The 12545-nt window shown below is 36.5% G+C and overlaps 1 protein-coding gene across 2 annotated transcripts in view; it reads right to left on the reverse strand.

Annotated features, from left to right (window-relative positions):
• LOC133659999 (SLAIN motif-containing protein 1-like) overlaps positions 1-12545 on the reverse strand; it is a 37570-nt gene that overhangs the window by 19546 nt on the left and 5479 nt on the right. For both annotated transcript variants that reach the window (XM_062063012.1, XM_062063003.1), the window contains exons 2-3: positions 12246-12373; positions 7834-7968 (exon numbers count right to left, since the gene is read on the reverse strand). In XM_062063012.1, coding sequence (XP_061918996.1) covers positions 7834-7968; positions 12246-12373 — 263 coding nt within the window. The remainder of the gene's footprint in view (positions 1-7833; positions 7969-12245; positions 12374-12545) is intronic.

A 12545-nucleotide genomic window follows, 5' to 3' on the forward strand; every position in this document is an offset into this window, starting at 1 on the left:
ACTATGGACTGGACTCTCACTATTATGTTAGATCCACTATGGACTGGACTGGACTCTCACTATTATGTTAGATCCACTATGGACTGGACTCCCACTATTATGTTAGATCCACTATGGACTGGACTCCCACTATTATGTTGGATCCACTATGGACTGGACTTTCACACTATTATACTAGACCCACTCGACGTACATTGCATCCGGTCTCCCCTAGAGGGGTGGGGGGTCACCCACATATGCGGTCCTCTCCAAGGTTTCTCCTAGTCATTCACATCGACATCCCACTGGGATGTGAGTTTTTCCTTGCACTTATGTGCGCTCTGAACCGAGGATCTCGTCGTGGCTTGTGCAGCCCTTTGAGACACTTGTGATTTAGGGCTACATAAATAAACATTGATTGACATTGATTGATTGTATAAAATGAGCCAAAATTATTGAATGAAAGAAACTGCTGTTCTAAATGCGTCCACTAGATGTCGCAATAGCAATTCTTTGCATCTTTGTAGATGATGGTACATATGTAAAAAAATAAATAAACCACATGATGTTAGTGCACCAGTCGAGGAAAATGAGCAAACTACATACAGTCGTGGTCAAAAGTTGACATACACTTGTAAAGAACATAATGTCGTGGCCGTCTTGAGTTTCCAGTAATTTCCACAACTCTTATTTTTTGTCATAGAGTGATTGGATGTCTTCTTCACAAAAAACATTCATGAAGTTTGCTTCTTTTATGAATGTATTATGGGTCTACTGAAAATCTGCTGGGTCAAAAGTAGTTAGGTTACATGTCCTTTGGCAAGTTTCACTGATATTATTAGGGACCGCAATGTCCCTTTGGGACAGAGGACCCTATTGTATTTGTAAGGTTTTATTATGGTCCGCCAGTAACCTGTATAAAGGACTCCCACAGGGAGTCCTTTATACAGGTTACAAAGGAACCTATTGAATTTGTAAGGTTTTATTATTATTATACCGACCCCACAAAAAACGCTAATTTGACCCACTTAACATGCTTCAAAACTCACCAAATTTGACACGCACATCAGGACCTGCGAAAATTGCAAGTTAATAAAAAAACCAAACCCCAAAAATTAAAATTGCGCTCTAGCGCCCCCTAGGAAAAAAACAAAAACAAACTGCCTGTAACTCCCACTAGGAAGGTCGTAGAGACATGAAACAAAAACCTCTATGTAGGTCAGACTTAGACCTACATTTCATAATTTTACATCCTCGGGCAAAAACCAACAGGAAGTTGGCAATTTCCCCTTCAAGACAGAATTGTACTAAAAAAACTCATTTTTGCCTCTGAGCTGTAATTTGACCCCCTTAAAATACTTCAAAACTCACCAAAATTCTCACACACATCAGGACTGCTGGAAATTGCGATCTAAAAGAAAAACCGAACCCCAAAGCTCAAAAATTGCGCTCTAATAAAACCACGACAAAACGGTCGTGGCTTGTACAGCCCTTTGAGACACTTGTGATTTAGGGCTATATAAATAAACATTGATTGATTGATTGATTGAAAACTGCTTGTAACTTCCGGTAGGAACGTCTTAGAGACATGAAACAAATACCTCTATGTAGGTCTCACCTAGACCTACATTTCATAGATTGACATCCTTCAGCAAAAATCAACAGGAAGTTTGCTATTCCTCCTTCAAAACAAATTTTTTGTTACAACTGGTCACCATACATCAAACGTTATCCCCTCCGAGCGCGTTTGTCGTTTCGGCTTCAAACTGCTACAGGAGAGAGATCGAACACTTCTGATTAAAAGTTCTGTACGGCGCTTTGATACGTGCTACCGTTTGGGTTTTACGAGCCTTCAAAGACCCGCAGCACTAAAGTTGCTCCGCTGCTGTGATTTTACGCGCCTTCAAAGAAAACAACCACTGTGCCGCAGCACCTAGGAAAAAAACACAGACACAACTTCCTCTAACTCCCAGGACGAATATCGTAGAGACATGCAACAAAAACCTCTATGTAGGTCTCACTCAGGACTACCACTGGACAAAAGTATTGGGACACCTAGGACTAGCACCTGCCAAAATGCGGACCCGACCAACGCTGCTTGCAGCTTTAATTATTATTATTATTATTATTATTATTGCGCCGCCTCTTTGAGCTGTAATTTGACCCCCACATGCTTCAAAACTCACCATATTTGACACACACATCAGGACTGGCGGAAATTGCAATCTAATAAAAAACCAAACCACAAAACTCAAAATTGCGCTCTAGCGCCCCCTAGGAAAAAACACAGACAAAACTGCTTGTAACTTCCGGTAGGAATGTCGTAGAGACATGAAACAAAAACCTCTATGTAGGTCTGACTTAGACCTAGTTGTACTTATTTGTTGTCTGGTTTTGTATCATCCCCTGAGGTGTGTATTATTTTTTTGTTCGGTTTGTACTTCATGAAGTTTTTGCACTTGTTTTTTTTGTGTGTTTTCATTATATTTGGATGTATTTGTTTGGTTTGTATGCTTGTGAATAGGGATGTCCGATAATAGCTTTTTGCCGATATCCGATATTCCGATATTGTCCAACTCTTTAATTACCGATACCGATATCAACCGATACCGATATCAACCGATATATGCAGTCGTGGAATTAACACATTATTATGCCTAATTTGGACAACCAGGTATGGTGAAGATAAGGTACTTTTTTTTAAAAATTGTAAAATAAATAAATTAAAAACATTTTCTTGAATAAAAAAGAAAGTACAACAATATAAAAACAGTTACATAGAAACTAGTAATGAATGAAAATGAGTAAAATTAACTGTTAAAGGTTAGTACTATTAGTGGACCAGCAGCACGCACAATCATGTGTGCTTACGGACTGTATCCCTTGCAGACTGTATTGATATATATTGATATATAATGTAGGAAGCAGAATATTAATAACAGAAAGAAACAACCCTTTTGTGTGAATGAGTGTATATGGGGGAGGGAGGGTTTTTGGGTTGGTGCACTAATTGTAAGTGTATCTTGTGTTTTTTATGTGGATTTAATTTAAAAAATAAAAAATAAAATAAAAGATACCGATAATAAAAAAAACGATACAGATAATTTCCAATATTACATTTTAACGCATATATCGGCCGATAATATCGGACATCTCTACTTGTGAATGTGGGCTATCCATTAACTACTTATTATGTTGAAGGGGGCAGGAAATATAAGATTGTCTTCATCCTGTTCCTTCTCAAGCATAGATGTGTTTTGTTGTTAGAGTTTAATTGTCTATTGATCAAAAATGCACATCAATGAAGGAGATAAATAAAAAATGAATGAATAAGGCGCTTCTCGTTGAATTTTTGACCACTCCTCTTGACAAAATTGGTGCAGTTCAGCTGAATGTGTTGGTTTTCTGACATGGACTTCTTTCTTCAGCATTGTCCACACATTTAAATCTGGACTTAAATGTTATGTTCTTTACAAGCGTATGTAAACTTTTGACCACGACTGTATATAACATACTGTAATTTGATTTTGATATTGTTTTTTTTATCTTGATAGATTGAAAATCAACACCAATGAGTTGACTGATGAACATGATCACATAATTTATTCAGAAACTATAAAACGCGATAAATAAAGATAGAATTGTCAGAAAAATTGTATGTAAATTATCAAAAAACGTTCCGTTCCCTGTAGGGATGTCCGATAATGGATTTTTGCCGATATCCGATATGCCGATATTGTCCAACTCTTTAATTACCGATACCGATATCAACCGATATATACAGTCGTGGAATTAACACATTATTATGCCTAATTTGGACAACCAGGTATGGTGAAGATAAGGTACTTTTTTTAAAAATGAATCAAATAAAATAAGATAACTAAATTAAAAACATTTTCTTGAATAAAAAAGAAAGTAAAACAATATAAAAACGGTTACACAGAAACTAGTAATTAATGAAAATGAGTAAAATTAACTGTTAAAGGTTAGTACTATTAGTGGAGCAGCAGCACGCACAATCATGTGTGCTTACGGACTGTATCCCTTGCAGACTGTATTGATATATATTGATATATAATGTAGGAAGCAGAATATTAATAACAGAAAGAAATGGGGGGAGGGAGGTTTTTTGGGTTGGTGCACTAATTGTAAGTGTATCTTGTGTTTTTTATGTTGATTTAATAAAAAAAAAACAAAAAAGAAAAAAAAAAAACGATACAGATAATAAAAAAAACGATACCGATAATTTCCGATATTACATTTTAACGCATTTATCGGCCGATAATATCGGCAGACCGATATTATCGGACATCTCTAGTTCCCTGAGTTCCCAATGAACAGATAAGAGGCTGTCTTTGTTGCACCAAGCAAAGGCTTGGAAAATTCCATTGTGTACGATGGGGAGGAGACGGGAGGGGGTTATCTATTGTGACCCAAGACTTGCCCAAGCCCGAGGCATCTTTTTCTTTTGTGTTAATGTGAGCGAAAACAATGAGTGTTTACATACTCCCCATTCCTTTAAAAACAGCTGTTAAGTAAACAGGGGAAATCCAAATAAAAAGAGGTGGCGTACAATCTTTCGCCAGAGCGTGGGTGACACTGTAAGAGGTTACAGGTTGACATGTTTCTCCTCAATTGAGCAAAATTGAATTCTGCCTCTGTTTGATTCTTTGCTTCTTGTCTTGTTTAATAGATGTCATCGGTGTTTGAACCTGACAAGAATACTATTAACCGCAACATGTAAGTGTAAAAAAAAAAACCCAACAACATTATGATTTGTACATTTTCAGAATGTGCTTGTTCTATTTTTAAGCATAGAAAACAATCTGAAGTTGTCTTTATTTTTAAGTTATCATGCCGTGATTTTACCAGTCCGGCCCACTTGGGAGTACATTTTTCTCCATGTGGCCCCCCGATCTAAAATGAGTTTGACACAGCTGCAGTAGATGGAGCTTTAGTATTCAACTTTTCATTCATTTGAAGTCTCGGTTATCGTACGGCCGAATAAAACTGTGCTTAGCAAACTTGGAGATGCCCAAACAAAGAATCCCACGCCTTGGTGACTCGATCTCTGTAAATAACCCAGCATGGGGCCACAGTGTGACGTTTTGTGCTGTATGTGTGCGATTAATTTAGTTGCTGTCTGTGCGTTCTTGGATATAAACACGGTTGCCAGCACTTTAATAAAGAAGTTGAGAAACATTATTGAATTTAAAAAATAACTTGTAACAGAGTACTAAGATATTCTCCTAACAAGAATATTCAATAAAAAATAAATGTGATGTTTATTTATCCATTTAATTTGCCATTTAAATGTCTTACCCTGTTTCCTACATGCTTTGATTGATTGAGACTTTTATTAGTAGATTGCACATAACAGTACATATTCCGTACAATTGACCACTAAATGGTAACACCCGAATAAGTTTTTCAACTTGTTTCAGTCCACGTTAATCAATTCATGGTAAAACTATGCAAAACTTTAATTGTTTTCTGTAAAATTAAGTTGTGTTAATATTTTTGAGTGTCTGGAAAAGACTAATTGGATTTATATTGTTTTTTTTTTTTTTAATGGGAAAAATTGATTTGAGCTTTGTCTGAGGAAACAGGAGTACCATAACCTTTGTTGTGTGTGTGTTCTTATATTTCTACCCTTCTTGAGACAACAAGGAAAAGTACCTTCCGTATGAGGAGGTGTGAACAAGTTAGGACATAAATCATGGTCCCAGTACGGAAAACCATCGCATCTAATAGAGAATGTCTCATTTGCACCCCTGGTGGTGAAATCTATCAAAATTAGGGTGGTCCCAAAAAGGAGGGATTTTTCAAATTGACTGTGTGTCTGTTTTAAAAGTGCTCCCCCTCTGGCCAACATATGTAATAACAAGTGTGTGTAAGCAATTGAAATGCGCACCCTTTGGCCACAATTAATTTAAAACATCAAATAAATATGTATGTAGAGACATACTGTAATAACTTGAATAATGAAGATTAAAAACCACTTACAAACTCTAAATAAATAAATGTCAACTTTTTTCTTATAAAATTGGGACCAATTTCTCATATTGTTTCTGTAATATTGCAATATTTTCTCGTAAAATTACCTTTTAATGTAAAATCATTACTTTTCAATGCAAAATGGTGACATTTGTCTGGTTAACATATGAAACAACAAGTGTGTGTAACAATTTGAAGTGCTCCCCCTCTGGCGAACGTATGTAATAACAAGTGTGTGTAAGCAATTGAAATGCGCCCCCTTTGGCCACAATTAATTTAAAAAAAAATTTAAAAAATATGTATATAGAGACATACTGTAATAACTTGAAGTAAATAATGAAGATTAAAAACCAATTACAAACTCTAAATAAATAAATGTCAACTTTTTTCTTATAAAATTGGGACCAATTTCTCATATGTTTCGGTAATATTGCAATATTTTCTCGTAAAATGATTACCTTTTTATGTAAAATCATTACTTTTCAATGCAAAAATGGTGACATTTGTCTGGTTAACATATGAAACAACAAGTGTGTGTAACAATTTGAAGTGCTCCCCCTCTGGCCAACATATGTAATAAGTGTGTGTAAGCAATTGAAATGCGCCCCCTTTGGCCACAATTAATTTAAAACATCAAATAAATATGTATGTAGAGACATACTGTAATAACTTGAATAATGAAGATTAAAAACCAATTACAAACTAAATAAATGTCAACTTTTTTCTTATAAAATTGGGACCAATTTCTCATATTGTTTCGGTAACATTGCAATATTTTCTCGTAAAATGATTACCTTTTTATGTAAAATCATTACTTTTCAATGCAAAAATGGTGACATTTGTCTGGTTAACATATGAAACAACAAGTGTGTGTAACAATTTGAAGTGCTCCCCCTCTGGCCAACATATGTAATAACAAGTGTGTGTAAGCAATTGAAATGCGCCCCCTTTGGCCACAATTAATTTAAAACATCAAATAAATATGTATGTAGAGACATACTATAATAACCTGAATAATGAAGATTAAAAACCAATTACAAACTCTAAATAAATAAATGTCAACTTTTTTCTTATAAAATTGGGAACAATTTCTCATATTGTTTCGGGTAATATTGCAATATTTTCTCGTAAAATTATTACCTTTTTATGTAAAATCATTACTTTTCAATGCAAAATGGTGACATTTGTCTGGTTAACATATGAAACAACAAGTGTGTGTAAAAATTTGAAGTGCTCCCCCTCTGTCCAACATATGTAATAACAAGTGTGTGTAAGCAATTGAAATGCGCCCCCTTTGGCCACAATTAATTTAAAACATCAAATAAATATGTATATAGAGACATACTGTAATGACTTGAAGTAAATAATGAAGATTAAAAACCAATTACAAACGAAAAATAAATAAATGTCAACTTTTTTCTTATAAAATTGGGAACAATTTCTCATATTGTTTCTGTAATATTGCAATATTTTCTCGTAAAATTACCTTTTAATGTAAAATCATTACTTTTCAATGCAAAATGGTGACATTTGTCTGGTTAACATATGAAACAACAAGTGTGTGTAGGAAATTGATATGTGCCCCCTGTGGCCACAATTAATTAAAAAATTAAAATAAATATGTATATAGAGACATACTGTAATAGCTTGAAGTAAATAATGAAGATTAAAAAACAATTCAACAAAAAAATTAACTAAAAGTCTACCTTTTTTATACTTGCCTGGTATGTATGTATTATTAATGTTGGAAATAAAACATTTTCTATATATAGAAATGGTGGCATTTTTCGGAGGTCTCAAGAAGGTAACAAATACAAGAATGTGTGTGTGTGTGTGTGTGTGTGTGTGTGTGGTTACCTTGCAACTCAGATGACCTAAGGGGTGAGCAGGGCGTGCCAATGGGGGATACGCCTGCAACTCTGCCCAGAGGTGGAGGGGGAGAGGCGGGGCAGGGGCTGGATAGTGTTCTGCGCCAGCAGGAAGCCGTGGATGCTTTGAGAAAGAGATTTTGTAAGTTAAGCCCTTAAACTCATGACAATTTCATATTTGTATGGTAGGTTTACTTTAACAAGACAGAATATCAACACTTAAAATAAAAGTTGTATCGTACACTGTATTTGTAGTAGTAGTAGTAACGTAAAAATGTATACTTACTAATTAATAATAACAGTTTTGTTTTAAACGTCCATCCATCCATCCATTTTACAATATAATTACAACACTATGTACATATTTATATACAGATTTGAACAATAAGTTATTCACCGAAATATATTTATTAATTGTGGTTCTTACAAAAAATATATCTTATAAAAATATAAAAGCTAAAATGTCTCTTAAAGCTCTGCCCCTTTAATTAGTGCATACTAAATAATTTAACTTTAGCCTACTACTACAACCATATTATTTACCAGCAACATAAAGTGAAACAGAGGCAGAGGTGTCCTGCCACAGTCAGTAACAAATAAACAGAAAACAGTAGTGATGGTAGATAGACACAAAGCTTCATCAAACATCTGATCCACTGAACAAAAAGCTCCAAAAATCTTGATCCTACACTTCTCTCTTGTAAAGTAAATCTGAACAGCCGATATAAAAAAAATAAAATAAATAAAAAAACAATTTTTTGTGGCGGCCTTAATTCTTTCGAATTAAGGCCGCCAAATAAATGAATGTGTGGGAAACACTGTGGGGGGCAGGGTTGAGGTGTGTGTGTGTGTGTGGGGGGGGGGGGTGTATATTGTAGCGTCCCGGAAGAGTTAGTGCTGCAAGGGGTTCTGGGTACTTGTTCTGTTGATGTTGTGTTACGGTGCGGCTGTTCTCCCAAAATGTGTTTTGTCATTCTTGTTTGGTGTGGGCTCACAGTGTGGCGCACATTTGAAACAGTGTTAAAGTTGTTTATATAGTGTTAAAGTTGTTTATACAGTGTGACCTGTATGGTTGTTGACCAAGTATGCCTTGCATTCACTTGTGTGTGTGTGAAAAGCCGTAGATATTATGTGACTGGGCCGGCACGCAAAGGCAGTGCTTTAAGGTTTAGTGGCGCTCTGTACTTCTCCCTACGTCCGTGTACACAGCGGCGTTTTAAAAAGTCATACATTTTACTTTTTGAAACCGATACCGATACTTTCCGATAGTACATTTTAAAGCATTTATCGGCCGATAATATCGGCAGTCATGTGAACATAACGGTTCTGAGGAGGGTCAGAAATCTTGCTGGTTGGTAGGGGATCAAATACTGCAAAATCAAGTATGGACATATATACATTCATTTTATTATCATACTTTTTTGTCTGGATTTGTTGTGTGAGTGTTCTGTCTCTATACTTACTATACACTGCAAAAAGTCAGTGTTCAAAAACAAGAAAAAAAATACAAAAATGAGGGGTATTTTATTTGAACTAAGCAAAATTATCTGCCAATAGAACAGGGGTCGGCAACCCAAAATGTTGAAAGAGCCATATTGGACCAAAAATACAAAAACAAATCTGTCTGGAGCTGCAACAAATTAGAAGCCATATTACATACAGATAGTGTGTCATGAGATATAAATTGAATGAAGAGGACTTAAAGGAAACTAAATGAGCTCAAATATAGCTACAAATGAGGCATAATGATGCAATATGTACACATCGCTAGCCTAAATAGCATGTTAGCATGGATTAGCTCGCAGTCATGCAGTGACCAAATATGTTTGATTAGCACTCCACACAAGTCAATAAGATCAACAAAACTCACCTTTGTGTATTCACGCACAACGTTAAAAGTGTGGTGGACAAAATGAGATAGAAAAAGAAGTGGCATAAAACACGTCCTAGGAAGTCGGAGAATGTTAAACATGTAAACAAACTAAAGGTGAGTTCAAGGACCGCCAAAATTAGTAGGACAAAACGGCGCTCGCCAAATACTCGAATCAGTGAAGCATGTTTAATACAAACAGTGTGCTTTATAACAATTAGGGAGGTTTGTGTCATGTTTGTCCTCCTACAGAAACCATATTAAAACTAAACAAAAAAATGTTTCCCCTCGTCTTTTTCCATTTTTCATACATTTTTGAAAAAGCTTCAGAGAGCCACTAGGGCGGCGCTAAAGAGCCGCATGCGGCTCCAGAGCCGCGGGTTGCCGACCCCTGCAATAGAACAAGAAAATTCGGCTTGTCAAGACTTTCCAAAACAAGTAAAATTAGCTATCAATGAACCCAAAATACCTTAAAATAAGTATATTCTCACTAATAACAAGTGCACTTTTCTTGGTAGAAAAAAACAAATACATTTTTGCTCAATATGTTGAAAAATATTCTTAAATTAAGTAAATGCTAGTGCCATTATCTTGACATGATATGCGCTTGGCATCATGATTTTTTTTTCATGATTGAAATAAGAAATTATTACTTTAAAAAAGTAGTTTTATACTTGTGAGTGTTGATGACACAGCTTTGCCACAGTTGATATTCTAGTTTCACTCAATATCGGTCATCAAATATCAGCAACAAGCTGTAATATCTTACTGAGATCATTTAGGACCAAAACACTTAAAGGCCTACTGAGAGCTACTACTACCGACCACGCAGTCTGATAGTTTATATATCAATGATGAAATCTTAACATTGCAACACATGCCAATACGGCCGGGTTAACTTATAAAGTGACATTTAAAATTTCCCGGCTGAAATGTCGCGGTATGATGACGTGTGCGCGTGACGAAGTCAGTTTAACAGAAGTTATGGTACCCCGTAGAATCCTATACAAAAAGCTCTGTTTTCATTTCATAATTCCACAGTATTCTGGACATCTTTTGCAATTTGTTTAATGAACAATGAAGGCTGCAAAGAAGACAGTTGTAGGTGGGATCGGTGTATTAGCAGCGGACTACAGCAACACAACCAGGAGGACTTTGTTGGAGCGCTAGCCGCGCTAGCCGCCGACCTCACCTTGACTTCCTACGTCTCCGGGCCGCCAAACGCATCGGGTGAAGTCCTTCGTCCTTCTGCCGATCGCTGGAACGCAGGTGAGCACGGGTGTTGATGAGTAGATGAGGGCTGGCTGGCGTAGGTGGAGAGCTAATGTTTTTAGCATAGCTCTGTGAGGTCCCGTTGCTAAGTTGCTAAGTTAGCTTCAATGGCGTCGTTAGCACAGCATTGTTAACCTTCGCCAGCCTGGAAAGCATTAACCGTGTATTTACATGTCCACGGTTTAATAGTATTGTTGATTTTCTATCTATCCTTCCTTCTATCCTTTATTTTTTTGTTTCTATATGCAGTTAAAGCACGATGCTATCACGTTAGCTCGTAGCTAAAGCATTTCGCCGATGTATTGTCGTGGAGATAAAAGGCACTGAATGTCCATTTCGCGTTCTCGACTCTCATTTTCAAGAGGATATAGTATCCCAGGTGGTTTAAAATACGAATCCGTGATCCACAATAAAAAAAGGAGAGTGTGGAATCCAATGAGTCAGCTTGTACCTAAGTTACGGTCAGAGCGAAAAAAGATACGTCCATCACTGTCTCTCAAGTCCTTCACTGTAACGTTCCTCATCTACGAATCTTTCATCCTCGCTCAAATTAATGGGGTAATCATCACTTTCTCGGTCCGAATCTCTCTCGCTCCATTGTAAACAACGGGGAATTGTGAGGAATACTAGCTCCTGTGACGTCACGCTACTTCCGCTACAGGCAAGGCTTTTTTGTATCAGCGAGCAAAAGTTGCGAACTTTATCGTCGATTTTCTCTATTAAATCCTTTCAGCAAAAATATGGCAATATCGCGAAATGATCAAGTATGACACATAGAATGGATCTGCTATTCCCGTTTAAATAAATAAAAATCATTTCAGTAGGCCTTTAAAACAAGTAAAACACCAACATAAAATCTGCTTAGTGAGAAGAATGATCTTATCAGACAGAAAATAAGCAAATATCACCCTTATTTGAGATATTTCATCTTACTTAGATTTCACTTTTTGCAGTGCAGCAAGATGGACTGTTCACAACTTCCACTTTTTTAACATGACAAGAATTCTGAAAACTGCTGCCGAGTCTAACTCCGCCTCGGACCATCCATGAAAACAAACTATTGATGGAGCAAATAAACGCGTCTTTGAGACGTGCGGCAGCGAGCTCATCGGTACTGCCTGTCACTGACACGCTCAAATGGACAAAAGACAAAGCCACCGTCTCACCAACTGGAGTATCGGGAACCCCAAAATAGACCCGGACAGCACAATAAATCAGCAAATAGATACCCAAATAAATAAGAAATAAATAAACCACACCTGACTTCAGCCTGAGGCACAGTGAACGCCTTATCACCTCCCATTCTGGAGAGTTCAGCACGTGCCGACACCACTGCAGCGGCGTTATGGAGCTCTTCATTTCTGACTCTTTGGGCGACACGTACAACCTGCGACTCACACACAAACACACAAAGTTCACTGACAAAAACTGTCACTTTGAAAGTGACAATTTCCAGTTTACTTTTTTTTTATTATTTCAGATGTTTCTGTTGTTGCATCATGCTGAATGCTTGTTTTAATTGTACTAAAAAATAACAATAGAAAAAATTACATACAACG

The sequence above is a fragment of the Entelurus aequoreus genome, linkage group LG01, assembly GCF_033978785.1.
Source record: "Entelurus aequoreus isolate RoL-2023_Sb linkage group LG01, RoL_Eaeq_v1.1, whole genome shotgun sequence".
Classification (NCBI taxonomy): domain Eukaryota; kingdom Metazoa; phylum Chordata; class Actinopteri; order Syngnathiformes; family Syngnathidae; genus Entelurus; species Entelurus aequoreus.